This window comes from Hermetia illucens, chromosome 7 (assembly GCF_905115235.1).
Source record: "Hermetia illucens chromosome 7, iHerIll2.2.curated.20191125, whole genome shotgun sequence".
NCBI classification, from domain to species: Eukaryota; Metazoa; Arthropoda; class Insecta; order Diptera; family Stratiomyidae; genus Hermetia; species Hermetia illucens.
Window position 1 is genome coordinate 5244011 of NC_051855.1, and position 22654 is coordinate 5266664.

A 22654-nucleotide genomic window follows, 5' to 3' on the forward strand; every position below is an offset into this window, starting at 1 on the left:
AACACTTTAGCTCGAACTGTCAACCACACTTTTTCAAGAATTTACCGTTAGAATTTTACAGTGCAAAATGATTAATATCGTACAGGGATTGAGTTCAAGCCGCTAGTCGGGGTGTACGAATACTAATTTTGCTTCGATTGAATTTGGAAATTGTTCTCTTGAACAAACGGATGTAAATAAAATTTAAGATTAATGTTCTATAACAACTACATACATATTTATGTAAAAAATTGTTATATAAGATTGAACGAATTTTCTATCATTTCTCAGAAATAACCCAAAAACCCGCAAAATATAGGGTGTACGAATACGAATTTTGCATACTGTACATTGAATCGATTTTAATAAGGTTTTGTCTTACACAAAACCTTAAAAAAACAGAAATTTATCTTCAAAGTATGTATAGTCCTCGATACGAGAATCTGCCTCCGGATCGAAATTTAAAATTCTACGATTTAATGGCAACCCTATTTCTCAATTTTGTGCTAGAATATGTTTTGCCGGACTGAACAGTTGCAGGGGAATTTTATCGAACAGAGCAAAACATTACCGTAATCGGCGTAAAACGTACTAGATTAGCGGGTTTCTTAATTACTTCGCAGTTGAGCGGCGCTTCGTCCTATAAGCACAGTGTATCTAACAGACAGTACCCACACTAAATGCTCCGGACTTGCGAATGGCAGGAAAAGCTTGTCATTGGTCCCCAACAACTGGCGGCATCTACATGTGATTTAGTACATATGATGTGTACGGATAATCCTCGCCAATACATTGGCAAGTCCGGTTCATTTAGTGTGGATACTACTTATTTGATGTTCTGTGGTTCGTAGCGGAAAGTTTGTTTATTTAATTCGAGATTGTTTATTTTGATGGTTCGGCGTATGCTGAGAGGGCGCTGTGACTGGGTCGGCAACAACAGATGAGAGCACAGTGACCAGGTAGAGTGAGCGGGCTGATGGCAAGTTGCCTGGCCTGCGACCATACAAGTGGCGATTGATGAGAACAAGACCATTGAGAGAGGCTGCGCTGCATTTGTCCTGTATATTTTGGTAGAATGAAATGCGAGAGGCCTACGTTCTTATGTTTTGTGCTTGTGTTTATTTTTTTGTTTTTCTACGGGACAAGTAAGTCGGAAAGTTGTACTCCTTCGAAGGCAGCGCACTCGTGTTTTTACAAGTATTGAAGTAATTCTCGACTGTTTATTGGGATTCGCATAACGTTTTCTTGTTGTTCATTCCCGTGTGCCTTTTGTTGATTCTGTTGATGATATAACGCCAATGTTGTGATCGCACTAGCCTAGCCAAGTGTCTCCAATCCGTAACTTTAGAAGTTGAGGTTATGTTCGTGCACACATGAAAAGGACAAAAAACAGTCGTAAGCCTGTACAGGAGGAAAAACCGTCATCTGAAATTCCGGCGAATCCGCAAAATTGTTTTAAAATGGTAATTTGATTGCCCGTAGGCTAGTGATGTGAAGGACAAGCAGCTGAAGTGGCGGCTAGGGCTGCACTTGTTTGATGTTCACTGTGTCAGTGGTTAGGCATCTCGTTCCTTGTTGGGGATTTTATGCATTTCAGTAACAAGCTGCGTCGCTGCTTAATGTCCTTAGTGCTATTAAAACACCTGATTAGAGAGAGGGAAGGACCTCTTTTGGGGTTCGGTTGGTGCACCAGCCCCTCTACAGGATGTCTTTTGAATTCATTAATATTTCCATAGTGTGTTGTAAATTCAAGCTGATCTCTACTATGTTACCCAACTCTATGCTTGCAGTGTTTCTGCCAAATTGATTGCTAAGGAGGGAACGGACGGTCCTCACACATACAAGCATGGATTGCAAAAATTCGGCTAACTACGAAGGAACGAAAATGCAACGCAATTTGGGTACTGCCGCCGTGTACAGTCTTTCTCCGCGTTCGCCATCTGCTGAATCCAGTTGTCATCACAGTCAAAAACATATAACGGATAGTGAACAACCCTCATTTTCTCCAATAAAGTCGGAACCAGATTTCGACTACACTGACGAGGAGGAACAAAGCTCAAATGTAATGCCCTGCGTCGATGGACGTCCTCACTACCCTAATGAACCACAGCCAGCCCTTAGCTTCTCCACGAATAGTCAGCAACAATATAATAATGGAAATTCCGCCTGTGGCGGCGGAAATTCAGATGGAGGAAGCTTCGACTCTGAGTCGAATTTGAACGGTAATTCCCATGCGCTTCCTTGGAAGACAGTCACTGAACACAAAGATTTATACTTCAAGGTACGGCGCAACATTCTGTATCTTCCACGACGAATGTGCAAACTGCATCACCTACGTCTTGGCATCCGCCAGGGCAATTGGCCCAACGTCACGGTGACCAGCGCAACAATATTCCTCCACCTAATACTTACGGTATGCTTAGCCATGAGTCACAGGTACTTTACATAACTGAGACGTGCACTGAAATTGGACGCAATTCATCAACATCTTCTGTACACTTCCACGTTGCGAAGAACAGTTTTGTGTCACGCAAGCATTTAAAGATAATCTTCAATGAACAGACGGGAGACTTCTACTTAATATGCCTCAGCAAAAACGGTGTTTTCATTGATCATATGTTCCAGCGGCGTAGCACGGAAGCTATAAAGCTACCGAGAGAAGGGCAAGTTGTTCATTATTTGTTGTTTCCTAAACTGGCAGTCTATGTATTTCTTTGTTTTATTCAGGTGTACATTTCGTTTTCCCAGTACGGAAATACGGATTGTTTTCGAAAACTTCACTGATAAGTTCCAGATGAGTAACGATGATGGCGGCGTCGGTGACGAGGTTCGGGGTAATTTTAAGGCAGTAGACAATTCAAATGTGATATTATCGCCCCTCAAGATTACAATTCCAAAAACTGAACAGAAAAGTCCGTTCCCGTCGCCAACTGGTAAATTTGTCTTTAAATTTGCATTATTTTCACTAATCTCTCTTTTTCCTACTTCCTTTACTAAAGGAACGATTAGCGCAGCAAACAGTTGTCCAACGAGTCCTCGCGGATATCAAGAATATCCATCGTATCATTACAACAATAACAACAATTTTCAGAATGTAAGTAGCTTTTGAGAATCTTCGGAACATGATTTAATCCACTATGATTGCAATGTTCAAATCTAATAAAATTCTAAAAAAACCTAGGGACTTCTTCCACCACCACCAACAACCTCTGCATCAAATAATGAACATGAAAAACCTCCATATAGTTACGCTCAATTGATTGTACAATCGATATCAGCAGCGCCTGACAAACAATTAACATTGTCCGGAATATATTCCTTCATTTCGAAACACTATCCTTATTACAGAAAGGAAGCGAACAAGGGCTGGCAAAATTCTATTCGACACAATTTAAGCTTAAATAGGTAACTTGGTAATCAAACCTAAAAGATCTAAAAAAGTAAAAATTCTCTTCGCTATGTACTTTGTAGGTATTTCATAAAAGTAGCACGATCCCAAGATGAACCAGGAAAAGGTAGTTTTTGGCGCATTGATCCGAGTAGTGAAGCGAAATTAATTGATCAAAGCTACAAGAAACGTAGACAGCGTGGAAGTCAGTGTTTCAGACCACCGTACGGTATGCCTCGATCAGCTCCAGTATCTCCAAGTCATATTGGTAAAATTAACATCTAAGTCGATTTTATTTACTTAATTGCTTTTTTTTTTGGTTTTATTCCATTTTGGGTGAATTGGCTTCAAGAAGATCCTTGGAGCATAAAATACAGTTATCCCTATTTGCTATTTTTTGTTGCTCCACCTTTTTATCGATTTACTTCTTGCTCGTTAAAATGTGTTCATTTATGTTTCAGACAATTCGCGCGACAACTCTCCCTTACGTGATATCGTCCTGCAGTCGGCACCAGGCTCGCCAGGGGTTTCATATCAGAATAATCATAATGAGAGCCATTGTGGGAATGAAGGTAGGTTTCTTTTTGTGTCTTTAACAATTTTCAGGAAGGACGGACTTTATATAGATGAATCCTGTGATTGCAATTGCATCAAATTTTGTTGATACGATTTCTCTGTGGCAGTATTTATAGAAGTTTCTGACCTTTTGTTACAGATAATAACTACAGCTCTTCGCATGCCCTTAAAACGACGTATCCTACAATTTTTGGGTGAGTACTCTTGAATTTTTGTCACATTATGCCACACTAATATTTAAGAACTCAGTTGTTTACTTCATTAAGGGGGTCATCTCGTGTAAAGGCCGTTTTTTTAGCCTTTTATTTTTTGAAAAATTATTTTGGAGGACTGGATGAAGATAGAAATATGTTTATTGATGTCTCTAGTATATGTGATAAATTTTTCAGCTTGATATCGTAGCTAGTTTTCGGAATATGTGTCAATTTATGCACCCATCTCCAGAAAAAAGGTGTTTTTCTGCTGCCACGCTGGAGGGCACAGTGTTCATCTGAGGAAAAAAAAGTAAACGGCATTTTAATGTGGACAATACACTCCTTTTCAAAATTACAACCGCGTGATTACTGAGTAAATTTTTTTATTATGAAAAGATGTGAAAATAACCAAACTTAAATTAAATTCGAAAATGTATAAAAACAAACATAATGTAACAAAAATTAAACCTAAAAATAGCAATTAAGCTTAAAAAATGTGTAAAAACATAACAAATTGAGAAAAAAAGTAAAATTGTCCTTTTTCATAATTATAACCGCATTAATTACCTCGTTACATAAAAAATAAATGAAACAATAATGGGCAGACCTAACTCATGGCTTAATAATCGATAGTGTTTCCTCCCTTTTTAATCACTTCGAAGATTCGATTAGGCATCGAATGAATGTATTTTGAGAGCATTTGTGGTGTCAACTCATGCCATGCTCTTTCAATGGCCTCTTTCAGCTCATTTCTGGAAGAATATTCTTTATCCTGGGAGTAAATCTGTCGGACTAGCCATCCCCAGACATTCTCTATAGGATTCAAGTCTGGTGAGCAGGCTGGCCATTCAAGTGTGGCTATGGAATTCGCTTCCAACCAGGCTTTAGTGGACCTACTTACGTGTACGCTGGCATTATCTTGCTGGAAAATTACTTCATTGCCCTCAAAAGAGTTTATAAAAGGAAGGAGATTATCCTGCAGAACATTCTGGTATTCCTGGCAATTCATTCTCGCCGATGTAAATGCTAGACGCACTGTACCTTTACTACAAATGGCTCCCCAGACCATAACTGTTCCACCTCCGAGATTCTTTCTGGACAGATATCGTGGTTCCTTACGCAAATCTCGCCAGTAGCCATCAAAACCATCCGAACCATCTAAGTTAAATTTTTTCTCATCAGAGAAAATTACCTAATCAAAAATAAAAGATAATTTTGCTGAAAACATCCGCCAACAAAAAGGTTATACCTGATCCCAATGTCGTAACATGTTATTTTGGGCGAATTCCAGTCGAGCATCCTTATGATGCTGCTGTAATCGTGGTGCTTTCCTCATTTTTGCCCGTACGAGATTAGGATTTCGATTTATTTCCCGCCATATGGTCGGAATCGATACAGAAAGCTTACATTCGTTCCTTATGCCTCTTAAACTGTTCGTGGAATTTGAAGTCGCTTTGCTTATGGAACGTCGAGCTCTATCGGAAAGCACTCTAGGTCTTCCTTTTCGCTTTTTAGTACCGTAATTGTCCACATTATTTAAATAATTACGAACTACTCGATCCGATCTGCCTATTCTTGACGCTATTTCGCGTTTTGATATACCTTCTTTAAATAAGGCACTAATTTGCCGTGGCATATTTAAAAAAAATTAATCAATGAGCAGAATCGATCAAAAGAAACTAACAATTTTACAAAAATATGTTTTTTCAGCAGCCTGCAAACAGTATCAGTCGCGCGCGGTTATACTTTTGAAATAGCACAAAACCGGTTTTCTGTGAAATATTTCTGAACGGTTGCGACTAACACCGTTAGTCGGTATATTTCGAACAACAGACTATTACACTAACTGCTGAAAAAATGAGACAGCTGCATCTATATCGAGAACTATAGAACTTAGAATTTTGCCGTGCGGTTATAATTTTGAAAAGGAGTGTATTCCACGGTCCGCGAACTAGAATAATTAGAAGATGTTAAAAGGTAAATTTTTGATGGGCTTTTAAACTTAATTTTGTGGATTTTGATGTTTTTATACGGCTTCTTTTATGAATAAAAAAAAACGACCCGTCCGATTGCGGACTGTAGAATATGAATTAATATTATTATAATATGTATTAAAGAAGTCGTGAAAATGTCAAAGAATTTGGTTGGATCGATTTTGAGCTATGGTGGCAGCCGATTTTCAAGATGCAGTTTGGAGAAAAACGCTTTTGAAAATTTAAATGTGATTATCAACAGTAAAATTGCAACTCATCATTAATCTGCTATACCTGGTCCATAGAGAGCACCCTCCGTTTCTTCAAAAAAGTCTTGTAAGGCCGATTGTTGCTCTTTGGTTTCAATTCTGGCTCTTTTAGCGAGGTCATTCAATCGTCGTTCGGACCGCCAAATTCGCGCTTCATTACGGCGGTCGGCATAAACCTGACATATGTGATCAACTTGACATCCCATTGTCATTAGGATTTTGAGAATGCCATTGAATTCTTCATTGAAAGTACTTACAGCCAGAAAAGTGGCTATTTCTACGACCTTGGGCCCCAGAATGAAGGTGTTTAGGAGCGAAAGTCCAGATCAATGCATTTATCGACTCATTGTTATTCCGGGTCTCTGCTCCTAAACATCTGTTCAAGAGATCATCTCGTGACAAATCTTCGTAGATAGGTTTGATGACTGTATGAACTTCTTCAGTCAAAGGTGCCATCTGGTGGTGGAAACTATCGAGTTCTCCTTTAGCTTCCGCTTTGCGCCATTTGCACCAACTGTCCTCGCCTGCTGGACAATTTTGATGCTGAGAATTTTCGTCTGTAGAACATTATGGAAGAAAGTTGCCAAAATTTCTTGTTTCATTCCTTCTATCGAATTTGCGTGTCGACGAATAGCTAGCCTAAAAAATGTAGTGAGGCCGTTAATAACCTTATCAGTAAGTTTTCCAGCCCCTTTTCCACCAATGCCTTTGTGATTCTTCTTAGCATTTCTAAGCCGCATTCCCATTCTTTTCTGGACATGTCCTACGCATTCCTTTTTTACTACTACGTATATTTTATTATTTGCAGAAATTTGCAGAAATACCTGAGAAAACTCCAGCAAAATCCAATATACAATATACAAAACTTGTCGCAATTGGAACATCCATGTTCATGCTTGCTAAAAGTTTCTTTGCTGATGTTGATGCGAAGTCCTTTTTCTTCTCTGATAACTATCGATTCCCATGAAATACTCCTTTTTTAGTGCGAGCATGACGTTGAACGTTAAAGCGATCTCCCTTCGAACGATCCATTTAAAAAAATCACTGAACACACAAACAACACAATATTTACAACAAAATATAACTGAGTATAGCTTGAAAGCCTTTCAGTGCTCACTCTAGACTGGATTATCCTTTTTATTCCAAACAGCAAATAAGTTTAGACAAATGATTTGTTTTCCATCTTTTTATATTTATACCTGTGTTCGAATTAATAACGCTCAGGTAATAAAAGGTTGGATGCTCTTTCTCATCGAGTACTTTAGCCGCGGCTGCAAACTCCTCCTGTTTAACACTGTAATTTCTGAACGACTCGGAATATCGAAAAATCCCTTTGCCCAAATATCCTACACTATATATAGATACAATTCATGCAAAAAAACCGATTTCTCCAACCCGACACACGGGATGACCTCCTTAAATAGCCCAAAGGTGAGCAATGTGGTCTGCATAGCGCTTGTTCAGAATTACTGTCATGATTTGACTCAGGTACTCATATTCTCTGCTGAGTCAAGTAACGTCTGATTTCTAGTTCAAGAAATTAATTGTGATTTGTGAGAAAAAATACGAAGGATCTTTAAGAAGTACTTCAAACGAAGAATAATCGTTTACCATATATGGCGTCGTATACAACAAGCATTACAAATGAAATTTGTAGTTTGTTTGGCATATATGATGTGTGAGATGATAGAATCCCACATTTTATGTACCATATTAATATATTTGATATATTAATTTATTATTGATATATTGGAAACCTAAATGCTATGGAATATGGTGAACTAATTTCTTTTTTCATTGTGACGTAAATGAACATCACAATTTCTGCACGTCGTGTAAGAGAGTGTACAAAAGTTTTTATGTAGGTGACGATTCGATAATCAGAACGCATTGTTTAGAAAGTTTAAAAATAAGTCCCGATGCCTAGCCGGATGTCTTCTGGCCTGACTTGATTTGATAATGTATCGGTACAGGGAAATAGGAAGTAATATTAATTTTCTCAAGAATTTTTAGGTGATTTTAATTTACCGTTGGTAAGGGGTCCAAAATAATTTCAATAATTTCTACAAAAGATCATTTACTTCTAATTAAAAACAAAATGTTTTCGAAACTATCTCAACACTCAGGGACTCCTTAAATTGATTACTTATAACCAGTTTGTACCAACCAGTTTTCAAGTTAAATTAAAAAAACAGAAGAGTCATCTGCAACTCTCCCTTTCATCAAATTTGTGACCTACATTACACCAAGATGGTCTAGAAAAGAGAAACTCGGACCACATAATCACATGTGAATGTTGCACCGGAATGCAAGGCGAAAATTGCATCATTTGAGACGGTTCTGAAGACAGAACGTAGCCTTAAGGCTGTTCTTCTGTAGACCGTACTCAGTTGATGTGCATTGCTTAAAACATGCTACGCTTTTCCCTAAACTGGGACTGCATATAACACGCTCCTCCTACGTTCGGCATTATCCTTCCCAGAGCCATACTCGTGGTGGATACTTTTTCACAAGTATGCTCTACGTGCTGCCTAAAATTGAGTTTGTCGTCAATCATCACCCCCAAGTATTTGATGGCCGGCTTGGAAGTGATAATACGATTCCCAATTGTAATGCAGGCGTAAATTCTCTTGCGGCGCTTAGTGATGACGACCGCTTGCGTTTTTTCCTCCGCCAGTGCCAGTCCAGCACTCTCTAACCAAGCCTTAACAACACTGATTGCTTCGCTGGAGTACAACTCAGCATCCTCGAGATGTGACCACAACCAGTGCTATATCGTCGGCGTAACGCACTACCATGGCCTCCAGAACCGGAAGGTTAAGTACGTCATCATAGATGATGTTCCACAATAGTGGCTCCAGTACAGAGCCCTGTGGGACACCTGAAGAGACAATGTACTCCTTGGGTCCATCATCGGTATTATACCAGACTGTCCACTCTTGCAAGTAGTTATCGACAATAGGGGCAAGGTAGGTGGGAACATCAATCGTCGCCAGAAAATTTTGTATAAGATTCCAATTGGCCGAGTTGAATGCATTCCTCACATCCAGGGTTATCACCACACAATATTTGCTGGTACAACCCCCTTCGGTGAATTGCATTTTCGGCCCAGCCAGCAACGATTTTGATGGCATTAATGGTTGATCTGGCCTTACGGAACCCGTACTGCCTATCTGGAACGCCTCCTTGACTCCCGGCGACCAGGAGTAATCTATTTTAAATTACCCGCTCCAGCATTTTCCCGATAGTGTCTAGAAGACCTATGGGTCTATAGAAGGACGGTTCGCCAGGAAGTTTGCCAGCCTTAGGCAATAGCACCTGCTTCTGCCGCTTCCATGGCGCAGGAAAGATACCCTCGAACATGTACATTTCGATCAGTTCCGCGAACATTTCCGGTCTACATTTGACGGCAAGTTTGAGGGCCTTTTTCGGTATGTCGTGCAGACCTGGGGTTTTGCTGTCGCCTATTCGACTGCAGTTCTTCAGCAGCTGGTCCTTGGTGACTGGTGAAATGAGCTTCACATTCAAGGGGCGCTGGAAGGTGTCAGTGACTTCCAATCCTCTCCCACTTTGAAAAAAAGCCCCTAAAAAAGGAGTGTAATTAATAAAAAAAGTTACTTTTACACTTCTCAATATATTCTAGACACTAAACAGACTAACACTTTTCAATCACTGTTAACACGTCTTCCATTACATGTTTAAATAAAGTTAATAATAGTGTTATTATAATTTTTGGCTGCAAACCCCTCCTTAAGTTCATTCTAGTACCATGTAAGGTATAACAGAGAGCAGGAGGAAGTTTGGTGGAAATCGCACCGTTACTATCAAAGTTAGAATATGTTAAATTTGTTGCTTCTTTGCAAATTCAAGACTTTGAATGGCAATATCACCTGAAGGTGGGTATTATCACATAATATATGCATATTTTACGTGGTAGATACTAATGGGAGAAATGCACACTCAAATGTCTTTATAAAAGAAAATATCTGCAGCGTCCAGCTTCTGGTTTCCCTACTTGTTTTTCTATTAATTTGAAACAAAAATGCTATGAAATAAAAATGTACTACACAAAACGTGTATTTCTGGAAGATTTTTAGAGTCACAACGACCTCGACAATGTGACGATAAGATGATATTAGTGGTAGAGAAGAATCAGAGAATGTTAGTTGCTCAGAAGACGGTGTAATTATCCATGTCGATGGCTTTTCTAGTATAATTAGCTCTGGGGAAAAGGAAAATAACACATGCGGTCGGTTAGGGCGTTTCGAGGCAAGAATGGATGCAATGGTTCGTTTTGTAAAATGCTTCCAATTTAGAAAAATCTACGAAATGCAATCAATATATCAAGAAAATTAGTATAGATTTGCTGGCACCATTTTTTCACATTTCACAAAAGACGATAAGGTTTTGCGTAAAAAAAATCTTATTAAAATTGGTTTACTGTCTGTCTGTCTGCCTGCCTGTAGGTCATGCGCATTTTTCTCGGAGATATTTGTTTTTTGTTTGTTTTGTTAGAAAGGTGGGGCGTGCGGGGGGTTGTAAATGATCATTTTTTAACGAACCCATTCTCAGAAACTATAATAATAATAATAATCGTTGGCGCAACAATCCATATTGGATCAGGGCCTTGAAGTGTGTTAGAGCACTTCATTCAAGACCGTAACGGTACACTAGGAGGCAATGTGGTCAGCATTGCGCTCGCCCGAGATTATTACCCTGATTTGACTCAGGTACTCATTCACAGCTGAGTCGACTGGTATCTGACGTCAAGTCAAGTCCCTCTGCCACCAGTGAGATTTGAACCGCGACCTTCCGTATGACAGCCTAGTGCTCTAACCACTGAGCTATCCGGACAGAAACTATCCAACCGAAAAATCGGAAAAAAATCAGGGGCTGCCACTATATGGTGCCTAGGCTCCGAAATACCCTCCATACCGATACCTGTTCAAATAAAGTTAATAATAGTACATTACTATAATTTTTAGTAATTGACGGGAAAACTCTTAAGTTCATCTGAGAATCACGAAATTTTGCAGCATCCTGCCCCAATAGGTCAAATCTTTCGCTTCTCTGCAAATTCAGGACTATGAATGTCAATATCACTTGAAGGTGGGTATTTTCCATAATTTGCGTGCTACATGCTAATGGGACAAATGCACACTCAAATCTCTCTATAAAAGAAATACATAATACCTGAAGCGTCTAGCTTCCGGTTTCCCGAATTGTTTACTGATTTGAAAAAAAACACACGAAACATGTGAAAACCTTAACAGCGGACCCACCACAAAGTGAAAGTATGGACGTTATGCAAAAATCGGAATGCAAAAGGGGGCATTGTTATCTATGTAACCGAAAAATGTTCAAAACGTTGCAACTTGTAAAAGGCATTTTATCAGACTTCCAACCACGGGAACCAATCTATTATTGTTTTAGCATTTTTCCCCATGGTTTCAACAGAAGCACACGTGTTTTCCGCTTTCGGTGCGCGCCTTCACATCAGAGGAAAATCCTATTCACCAATTATGCCTGGAACAGCTTTATACACGTTTCTAGCTTAAACTTTTGGCTTGTTTTTGTTTTTTATTGCCTAAAATATTTCCTTAACTATTCAAAAATTATATCCAAGTGAAATTGGTCGGAAAAGTCGAATGTTTAATTGGTTGAAAAAGTCGATTTTGGAAGATCTTGGTTTCGATTTGTAGGTAATGTGGAAGCAAGTTCCGTCATTTAATTGTAGAGGTTATTTAGTGGCTAATAGTGTGTTATGAATTATAGCTAGTCAATGGGCCCCTTGATCTATTTAGTGCTTGAATGTTCATTATAGAACAAGAGCTAACACCAAAAGCCATCTAGAAAACATAAAATAAGTTTTGTTTTGAATGACTCTTGTTTCTCGCAATTGAATTGATTTCATCGTCGTTTTATTGTATTATAATAAAAATGACCGGAACTATACATAGAGCAATTTAACTGTAGATCTGAAAACGTTTCCACGCTTTATTATATGATTTATATATACCAGAAACCCCAACATCATTTATATTTCGAACGTGGGCGTTCATGCTGTACGTGAGAATTTGAAAGGCTGTAATGATATGAGTGAAATAAGAGATCAGGCCGATCATCCTTAGTGGCCGATAACGACCTAGAGGGCAGAGCTTTCCCAAAAATCTAAACAATTTGGCTAAATTGACCGTGAAGGTCCGCCCACAAAGATTGAAGCTCCATCAAAGTGCTCGGTCGACACGTTCTTGCACGCCTCTGTGCTAGCTAGGCTCGGGAATGTGGGAGGGGGGGGGGGGGGTCCTTTGAGCGCTTTGATCCCTCACGCTTCATTACTAAAAACAACGTGCCTTTTCCGATGCGTGGGTCCGCACCGGATTTTAAATTCGACTCTAAGTAGGATTTCGCGACGGCCTATCGAATGAACAAACAGAACGCGAGCTAAATTGGAAAATAAAAAAAAAAAAACCGGCTCGACCGCGCGCGTGGAGCCGCAAGTCTCCGGACCCGAGTGCCGCGATCAAGGAGGGGAAGATCCACGACGGATCACCGTCTCAATTGCCGTCTCTTCCGCCTCAGATCTTGTACGAGGCGCGGCCTGTGAGGTTCCCACCCTTCCTCGACATCCTCCGGCCAGTTATTCGATTAGAGGATGTCCCTTTATTATAGGAATTCCGCGGGAGTAAGGAGGAACTAAGGGGAGGAAGTCCTCAAACTACTTCAGATTATGTCATCATTATTTATAAAATTCCATAAGATTTATCATAAACACCAAAAATGAAAATAGAAATAAACAATGGTTCAAATTCAAAAGAAAAAAAAGAAAATACTAAAACAAATGAAAAATAAATAAAAATAAAAAGAAAATAAAATAAAAAAAAAATTCAAACAATAACTCACCCAGGTCGTCACGCCGAGCTCGGTTGGCGGCTGGTGTACCTATTTTTTTCTTTAAATTCAAAATATTTATAGTTACAAAATATATAGTCCTTCAAAAAAAACTAACGTTAATTCACTTCCTCCGACAATTCCAGCAGACCAAGTCCAAATCACGATTCTGAATCTCAGACTGAGGATTTCCTGAGATGCTCTTTATGTCAACACCCTCTTCAGATTCAGCAGAATAGCTGTGTAATTGGTGAGAGAGCCTGCTTGAGAGACGTTCCTCTAAAATTTCGCTCTGCTGCACTAACTTACGCAGCTCGCGAACCGTACTAGCCGGAAAATAGAGAAGTTGCCTCTGAACGTCAGGTCTCAGCCCACGACGTAGCAACTCTACCAACTTGTCTTCCGTTAAGGAATTTTCTAACCTATTGGCTAGCGAACGCACGGCTTTATAATAACTGTCGAAATCTTCGGATGGACCTTGCATTCGGTCTCGCATCAGTTCAAGGATATCCCAATCATCTAGAGAATCGAAGAAAGCGAAAGTCATTACGAGCATGGACTAGCATTGCCAAATGTAGCATTTTCTTCTTCTTCAGCATTGGTCCCATTTGGAAGCGGGGTCGATCGTTTCCCTATGTCAAAGTGTTATTCTGGATTCAGTCGCGATGGTTTTAAATGATAATCCAGCGCATCAAGCTACCGTTGTTTGGGGTAGTATTTTGATCATCAACTTCGATGTTCGGACCAATCTTGAATTCTCGTTAGCGCGACGATCTGCGCAACCCGCGTTCATGGCGCTACGCCACTGGTCTACCGCATATCTCCATTACCGCGAGAAGTCGTTCATTGTCCTCTATAGTCGTCAATCACCAAGAACGCCAGTTGTAGAACGCCACTTCATCCAGACTTTTAGTCCGCGAAGCAATTTCATAACGCAGTTCACCATTGTGTGATGTTGCCAGTCCACTGATAGTTCCTCGGATACCGCGTATTTGGCCTTGCCGGTTATCCGGGTTTTCACAAATTTAAGTAGAACACCTTTGTGTTCTACTGGTGTGAGTTCGTTTAATAGTGAAACTGACTCAATGAAGGATTCTGTTTCCTCTGGGTTTCCGTCAAAGTATTTGACTAAAGCTGTGGCTGTTTCAACGTCGAAAGCCATGTTCCCTAATTGTTGTTTGTCTAATAGTGAAAGTATTTCTGCAGATAGTTGCTGTATTTCTTTGTAATCTCTCTTTATTAGAGTTGCTGTTTTAACGTCTGTTCGTATATTCTGTTCAGTCGATTTTGCGTCTGTTCGTATATTCTGTTCAGTCGACTTTGCGTCTATTAGTGTTTGTTCAATTAATTCGCGTTTTTCGCGTAAAGCTTTTTCACTATAAAGACGATTTACACTTTTCCGTAGATTTATTAGTGTAATTTGTAGTTTCTCTTTTAGAGATTCTAATTTGTCCATTTAGAAAAAGCAAAGAAGAACATTTTCAGGCATTTAAGTTGGTTGCCCTACTGAGATATTTCCTTTTTAGTCTTCTTCTATGATTGTTATTTTGTTGGCTACTTGGCCAATATTTTCTAGGTTCTTTTAATTGTGTGGTGCAAATACTAACATTATTTGGGAACAAAATATCATTTATTACTACTACTATTAATACATTTATTAAACTAATACTAATTGGGAAAAAACATTTTTTTTTTTATAATTTTACTGATTAACGTTATTATATATTTTTTAAGTAATTTATTTGTTTTTTAACACTGGTTATAAGAAATTTATATTTGTTCTTCTCCTCTGGTGTGGCTGCAATTTGCTCTAAACTTTTGTAGTTTGAAAACTGCCGCTGGAGTTCTCTTCTTCGTCTTCCTTTAGCGCTGACAGGTATGTTAGTTGATTGTCGTTTAGTCCGTTTCCTATACTCCTCTATTGTATGGCGTCGAGGTCCCGCAAGGTTGTCGGGGTTGATTCTGCCGGCTTCCAGTGTGGTGGTTCCTCTCCAATTCTGTATAGCGTTATGCTTCCGGTGTTTCGCTCTGGTTTTTTGAGCAACCGCCAAGCTTTCTGGTAAAGCTGGTCGAACTTTCTTCCAATATTGTTCATTTGCAGTCAGTTCTATCAGCTATAGAGACACGACCTCGATCTTCAAACTCGCACAATAGTGGAAACGACAGTAGGCAGCAGTGTAAGAAGCCTTTACACTAACGAGTAGCTAAAGTGCCAAATGCCAGGCGAACCGACTTTGGGAGCAGCAATTGCTTAAACTCCACAAGAATTTAAACACCTAGTGTGATTTTGGGAGCAGCAATTGCTTGGACTCCACACGAATTAAACATGTCGTGATTACCTTTGATAGTTCTGACGAACTATATATTTCTCAATTCATGTTTCGTATTTTATACAAAATTTACATATACTTACCTTTAGATACATATGAATGTACAGTATATGGGAGAAAATATTACGTAATAAGCAATGATAATGTGGATAAGTTTTACAGTATTTTACAATTGGCTGATAGCATTAATTCGAAATATTTGAATTGCTCAGTGCTGGGCAGGTCATTGCCACTGGCAGTAATGGTGCTTATTTCATTGGGGCCGGTCCACAAAAATTCCCTTTTATTTCATCTGGGGCCGTGCTACATGAGGAAATAGATCAGCTTTGCTACGAGACGCTAGGAAAGCACAGTCTGCATAAGCAGGTATATAGGACGCTGCACATGTAAGGAAAATAGAGGAGTGATGAGAAGGCGCTTTCTTGATGAACATCGACGGAAACATGAAGCGGTTTTGATATGTCTGCCACGCTTACACACTTTTTGGATCGTGGTAGAGTAATTCAACACAGCCCACAAGTTTTTTTTAGGTGTTGCCGCAGAGACATGCCACACGTCCAACTGTACTCTTCGGATCATGGTAGAGCAATTGAACCGAGCACATAAGTTCATCTGACATCAGGTGTTGTCATAGAGCATCTCAGATGAGTTCGTGTGACACACGGCCAAACGCATTCTCTAGATTAAGAAATACCATCTAAAGAGAGCGATGTTTCTTGCTGTCTTTCTCCACGAGCAGCCGCGCAGCGTGTATTTCGTCAGTAGCTCCGCAGTTCTTGACAAATCCGACTTGATTCACGTATATTTGAACGATGTCGCGAATATGGGTATCAAGAATACGTTCAAAAGTCTTCATGGTATGGGACAGTAATCGGAACGGACGGTCGTTTGTACACTCTGTTGGACAACCTTCCTTTTCCTAATATCCATTTTACTTCAAGTTGACTCCATTTTATTAAAAATTAATATTTTAAAGAAAATCTTACGTACTTCAACAATGGAAGTCATTAAGGGGGGGGGTTAAGGTCAAATCGTAAAAAAAAAGCCATGTTTTTGTGATTTTTTTTCTAACGACACAGTTAAAATTTATTTACTCAACCAATGGTACATTAAAGTATGACATTCGAAGAATGTTTCATCAAATTTATACAAAGAAATATTAAAAAATACGGCAATGGCAGCAATTGTTCGGACGTGTCTCGAAAAAAAGTTGAATTGTGGTGCCCCTCATAACTTGGTGCTGGATCATCTGAAATCAAAAAATCAAAGTTCATTCGTTAGATAATAGTTTTCCCCAGGTAACGCTGTCGAGTTTTTTTTTTTCCCAAATTTTTTTCATTTTTTCGAACACTTTAAAGTGGAAAACACAATTTTGTGGAAAAAATCGGCTAATTTGTTATTGCAAAATGAAAATTATGAATAAAAAAAAAAACTCGACAGCGTTACCTCGTAAATGATGTACAGAAATAGTGTTAAAAATTTCAAAAGGATCGGTGCAGTAGCTTTGGAGTTATCAGGGGCACCGACTTTGAAAACGTGAGTTGTGGGAAAACCGCTTTAAAGTTTTAATCACAAAAAAATTTAGTTAAAACGTTTATAAGCGTATTTTATCGACATACCTCACACAGAGTCATCAATGCCAGGTCCATAGAGGATGTTGCTATCATCGATGATGTCTCATGCATCTTTTTGCTCCTGCCTACGAAGAATCCTGCCTTTTTTGGTTTGTCGTTCAGCTTCCTGCTCTGCTCGGCTTATGCGTATGGAGTCAGTGGATCGCGCCCAGTCATGAGCGCTTGATCCACAACTGATTTCCATGTCTTGCATGAAGGTGAGTAAAGCAAACGAACCTTCATTGAAGACACTGGCTGCCACATAAGCTGCAATTTCAACGACGACAGAGGTTCCACTCAAGTGCTTCGGTGAGATTTTCCAAATAAGTTGGTTCAAACTCTCATTGTTGTTGTGCGTGAAGCCTCCGACACATCGTTCCAGGAGGGCATCTTTGCTCAGATCTTCGTAGATAGGCTTGATTGCATCCAAAACATCCTTGGGAAGAGCACAATACGTGTGTTTGAACGAATCCAATGCATTAGCAGCTGCAGCTTTTTGCCATTCGCACCAGGAGTCCGCGCCGCTCGGGCATTTTTCGTGCTGTGGATTCTCGTCCGTCGAGCTGTAGTGAAAGAACGTTGCCCAGATAGCGTTCTTCATATTTTCTACGGAATCAGAGTGACGTCTGATAGCCAATCCGTAGTATACCGTCAATTTATCGATAATTTTGGCCGTAAGCTTCCCTTTACCAGACAGACTCTTTCTTTTGATTTTCTTTCCAGCCTTAGTTTCGGTATCTACAACGGTCTTTTTGACTATTTCACGTAGACGAGTGCCCATTCTTTTTTGAACATGCCCTACACATTCTTTTTTTACTATTGAAAAATCATCACCATAAGGTTTAGAATTCACTAACCCGGAGTAAGCTTTGGAGTCACCGTCGCCGATATAGTTGCGATATCGTACACCATTATTTACCGAGCGTTGAAACATTGTTTTTATCGCTTCGACCTCCATATTTCCAGATGCACCAGTATGATTTGCCTGACAGTTTCCAGTATCTACATGAGCTTCATGCCATTCTTCGTATTCGGCAGAGTTCAATTTGTGTTCCCAAATTTTACATTCGTGGCAGTATGAACTTTTGACGAGAATGTCAACCACTTTACCAGTAAAGTAACCGATTAGCGAGGTGACGCCGAATAAAGATGAGTAGCCTCTTTTTTTCCATGTTCCGTCGCCTGATACACTGAGTTCGTCGGCATCTTCAGTTTTTTTTTTCTTCGGTTGTTGCTGCTCTTTCTTCTTTTGTAGCAGATAAAAAAAACTGATTCGCTGCTTCTCTTATAGTCGAGCACATTTTCGTTACGTAATTATTGTAAGTCGGTCTTGATAAAAATGAACTAGACAAATCCATCAAGCCGCAGAACTTATCACAGCCAACTAATCCAAGGCCTAATATCCTCATCACGAAGACAAACCGATAATTCACTTCGTAAATACCAGAGTTTATTCGAGCACTAGACGGAACGTTTGTAATTTGTTTACAACTTTCGCACGACACTTTGATGTGAAATCCAAGACCTTCTTTCTTAGTCGAATGAAAATTTACTTTTCCATCACACTTCACACATTTCACTAGCGTAGCAATTGTTGCAAAGACCAATAAAAAATCAATTACCCTATAATGTCGTTCAAGATCCTCCCTAATTTGATCTTCAACGGTAATTTTTATTTTTTTAGCTGACGCGCTTCTTGTCGTAATGTCTTCGCTTTTCCGTTTGTGGGGAGGTAAAACTTTTTTGGGTCGATATAATCTCGAACCAGTTGATTGTCTATCAGATCTTCCAATTTTTTTGGGCATTTTTGTAATAATTTAGCAACAAAAATGAATGAAAACGGAGGTGAAATTATGCGAAAATAAGAACACGTGGATACGTCTACTCGATAGGATATTTTCTGCTAACTGAATTTTGTACACCACACTGACAAAGTATACAGATCAGGTATAAACCCGTTTGTCCTTCCCTTGAAATTTCGATAGATGGAACTGGGAGGTAAGGTACTACATTAATAGAGAGTGAAACATCTGCCAGGTAACAATACCTTACCCCCCCCCTTAAGAAAAGAACTCCAGCTATTGTGCCGCCATTTTCGCTAAAAAATATTTTATTTTAACAAAAAAATATTAATTCGTTTTTCTTCTCTAAATCTGAGAAAATGATCCTTGATTCCATGCATACAAGGTAGTGTTGCCCCTTAACGGCTTAATTTCTTACATTCACCCAAGCTGTTTTATTGTCGTATAGTTCCTGTTATACAGTGCGTAATACAGCCGCGTTTTAGGACTCCTGGAGGCAATCCCCGGCTATACTTTCTTAATGAAGTAGCTCCTGAGGGGCCACATGAATTTTTGCAAATTATGCTAGTAGCCGTCCTCTAACCTGAGAGCGTATATTTTAGATCATAAACAATAGTTTCAAATTGTAATTTGGGGCCTTTGAGGCATAAGTTGCAAAAGTTGTTTCGAACTGATGATCATAGGGTCTATTTGACTCGACCAAAATGAGAGAGTTGTCCTACTCTTGTATTTTTATGAAATTTCCAGCTTACCGTCCTCCTGCTCGGTGATATGGCCTTGTTGCACGTCAGTTTTAGTGAAGCTATTACTCTGCCGATACGCAATTTATCTTGATGTACAGGGCAATGCCAGCGAATTATGACCGCCACTGATTTCAATATGATTTCATGATATGCATTTTTTTAATACGCATCACCCTCTTAGTATTTACCCAGTTGTGTACTCCCTGCTAAAACTGGAAAAAGTGTCGTTATGTTTTGCTTTACGCTGAAAAATGGTACTGAATGGAAATATAGCATCGTTTCGTGTCGTGGTTTGTTGTAGCATTATCAAAAATCTTTGATATCATTGCAAAAGGTTTAACATCGTTAAGATCAGATAGATTAATTGATTTTAGGCGACTTAAAAAATGCATTTTCTTCAACTTGATAGTGTGGGCAGAAAGCTGATATCCCAGCAGCACGAAAATGCTGTTCTTGATCTCATTCGTGATAAACGGCATAGTTACCGAGAAATTGCCCTATTATCCCGCAAAGAATACACGTCATTGTGGTTCGAAACTTTTTGAAGAACCGCAAAGAAATTTAAGAAATTAAAAAAGTGGAGGCTAGCGGGCTCTATTTGTCTGTTCGAAGATTGAAGTATCGGTGTACTGAAAGTGATCTAAAATCATATCCTTCCAAAAAAAGCCAGACACGTTGAAAAAATTGCATTTGAATTTCGCAAAGCAAGTACAAAACAATCACTGCAGTTGACTGAGAGAAGGTGGAACTTGATTGAGAAATATTTTGGAAGCGTTTGTTACTACAAAACCTCGCTCCAGCTACTTTTAACTTGTTAACTTTTGTTTATTGACGAATCCACAGACTAGTTTGTTTCCGTTCGACGGTTATCAGGAGTAACTGCTAAAAACCAATTAGTGGTGGTTTGAAGAGTGAAAATAAACAAAAGCCTTGGACACTTGCACATTACGAAAAGCAACAAGAACCAGTAACAATATTAGTCTAACTCTCAAACTATGGTCGTCTACCATTTAAATAACTAACGGAAGCGAATGGAGATTTTACAAGCGTTATGCGAGGTAGAGAACCATCCTGCCATGCCGTGAAATCTGTCATGGGGCTTTTGTCCATTCGAAAGTTAGTTGCTTTTCCTCGGTCAGTCAAATCTCCCTAATATTACCCCAATTGCAAATGGTTGTAGTGTTTTAAAACAAAAGGTTTATGAGAAGCAAAAAGTTTTAACACAAAGTCCTTTGTATGTGTACGAAGTAGATATATTTCAAATGTAACAAAGAAGAAAAGAACATTAGTTTACGGAAAATATTTGACAAGAAACAGTAAATATATAATAGTATAGACAAACAACCACTGTCTATCAGTGGCAAATGTATCCCAAAAATTCTTACTAACGGGTTGTCTCGTTCATTCCAGGAACTCGTCGTCAACTAACAACTACTATACCACAACAATACCATCCAATCAACAACAGTCCGGTTCGCTGAAACGACATCAGACAAGCTCAAACAGCGGCAACATCCTTCATGGCGGAGGTGGTAGTAGTGGCGCAAATGTAACAACTTCGAACATTCTAGGTAATCTTGCGGCAGATGTGGTAGTTGCAAAATCGTCACCAGGAGACCGTCAAATAATTACAGACATTTATGATGAAATTCCTGAGCCTGAGTATAGTGTCAGTGGTGCTGAAAGTGCCGATGAATGTGAATCTTCAAAACGCCAAAAGTACGGACCATCTGAAGAGATGAACCAATGAAAGCGCCGTAAAGTAAGGAGAAAGGACATTCAAAAACAAAAGATCGCCGAATGCGAGTGAGAGAAGTGCGACTTTAGCAGGTAAAAAGGAGACACCGATAATCGCGACGAAATATTCTATAATTGTAATCGTCGTGTTCTGGACGTTGTAGTGTTTTCTTTTTTTTTTCCTTAAACGAAATGATCAATGTTTATCCTAGCTAGACCGCGTACAAGTTGATTATTTTTTAGGCAACCGTGAAGACTGGGAAATTTTATTTGAGCAAACGAAACATCCAATACGTGGCAGAAGAAACCTTCAAGTCTGCCAAGTATTGCAGCTAATATGAGAGTTAATCATTAACCGTGAAGAAAGTGAAATATCGAAAATTCAAACCAAATATTGTGTGTATGCTTTTTGTGTATTTCGAAAACAAGCAACAGAAAGAAATAATAGGTCGCCATCGCTCTAGTCGGTATTGTCCATCCCTGTTCCTGCTTCCCCGAAATAAAGATAAAATTCCTCCGATGAGAAGTGGCGAAATTCAACTTGCAGAAAGATCCAATAGGACAATTATGTACTTCTGAATATTTAGTTTGAAATTTGTGGGGCCGTAGGGAAACAGAAAATTGAGAATGCATGATGCAAGGTATCATAAAAAGGTTTATTTCATTGTACATACGAATAAGAACTATATAAAGATGCAGTTTTAAAAGTAATAATTATGTGAAAGATACATCACCTTGTGAATTTTGTGTATGAACACTAAAAAGATTATATACATAATTGATTTCATAATTTAAGTATAATTGTATGGAAGGAATATATATTCAGGTTAAAGTCTTACATAATTATGATGTAAAAGCTTAGATATAAAAGAAAGTCTAAAGTAATAATGATAATAAAAAAAGCATTCTGTATTCATCAGGACGTTACCGAATATACCAGGTTCGATTGGCGTTACTGTCCAATTGATTTACGTGGGGAAGACGAAAAAACCAGCACTTCATTATTTCTATCTGATAAGAGTTGGTTGCCCTTCCTTTATTCCCTATCCGGTGGTTTAAAGGGACTTATTAACTAATTTGCAATATCAAAAGGTCGCTGGAATAAGAACAGAATCTTCTTCAGATACTGAACAATCTGGTTATTATTCAAGGCATTTTC

The 22654-nt window shown here is 39.0% G+C and overlaps 1 protein-coding gene across 1 annotated transcript; it reads left to right on the top strand.

Annotated features, from left to right (window-relative positions):
- Window positions 1–967: 967 nt before the first annotated feature.
- Window positions 968–22411, top strand: LOC119660928 (forkhead box protein K1). The gene is made up of 10 exons (XM_038069911.1): window positions 968–1442; window positions 1770–2201; window positions 2261–2642; window positions 2707–2912; window positions 2979–3073; window positions 3161–3384; window positions 3451–3635; window positions 3829–3939; window positions 4083–4137; window positions 21169–22411. The coding sequence occupies exons 2-10, from the start codon at window positions 1826–1828 to the stop codon at window positions 21506–21508; spliced, it is 1974 nt and encodes a 657-aa protein (XP_037925839.1). The 5' UTR covers window positions 968–1442; window positions 1770–1825; the 3' UTR covers window positions 21509–22411.
- The last annotated feature ends 243 nt before the right edge of the window (window positions 22412–22654 follow it).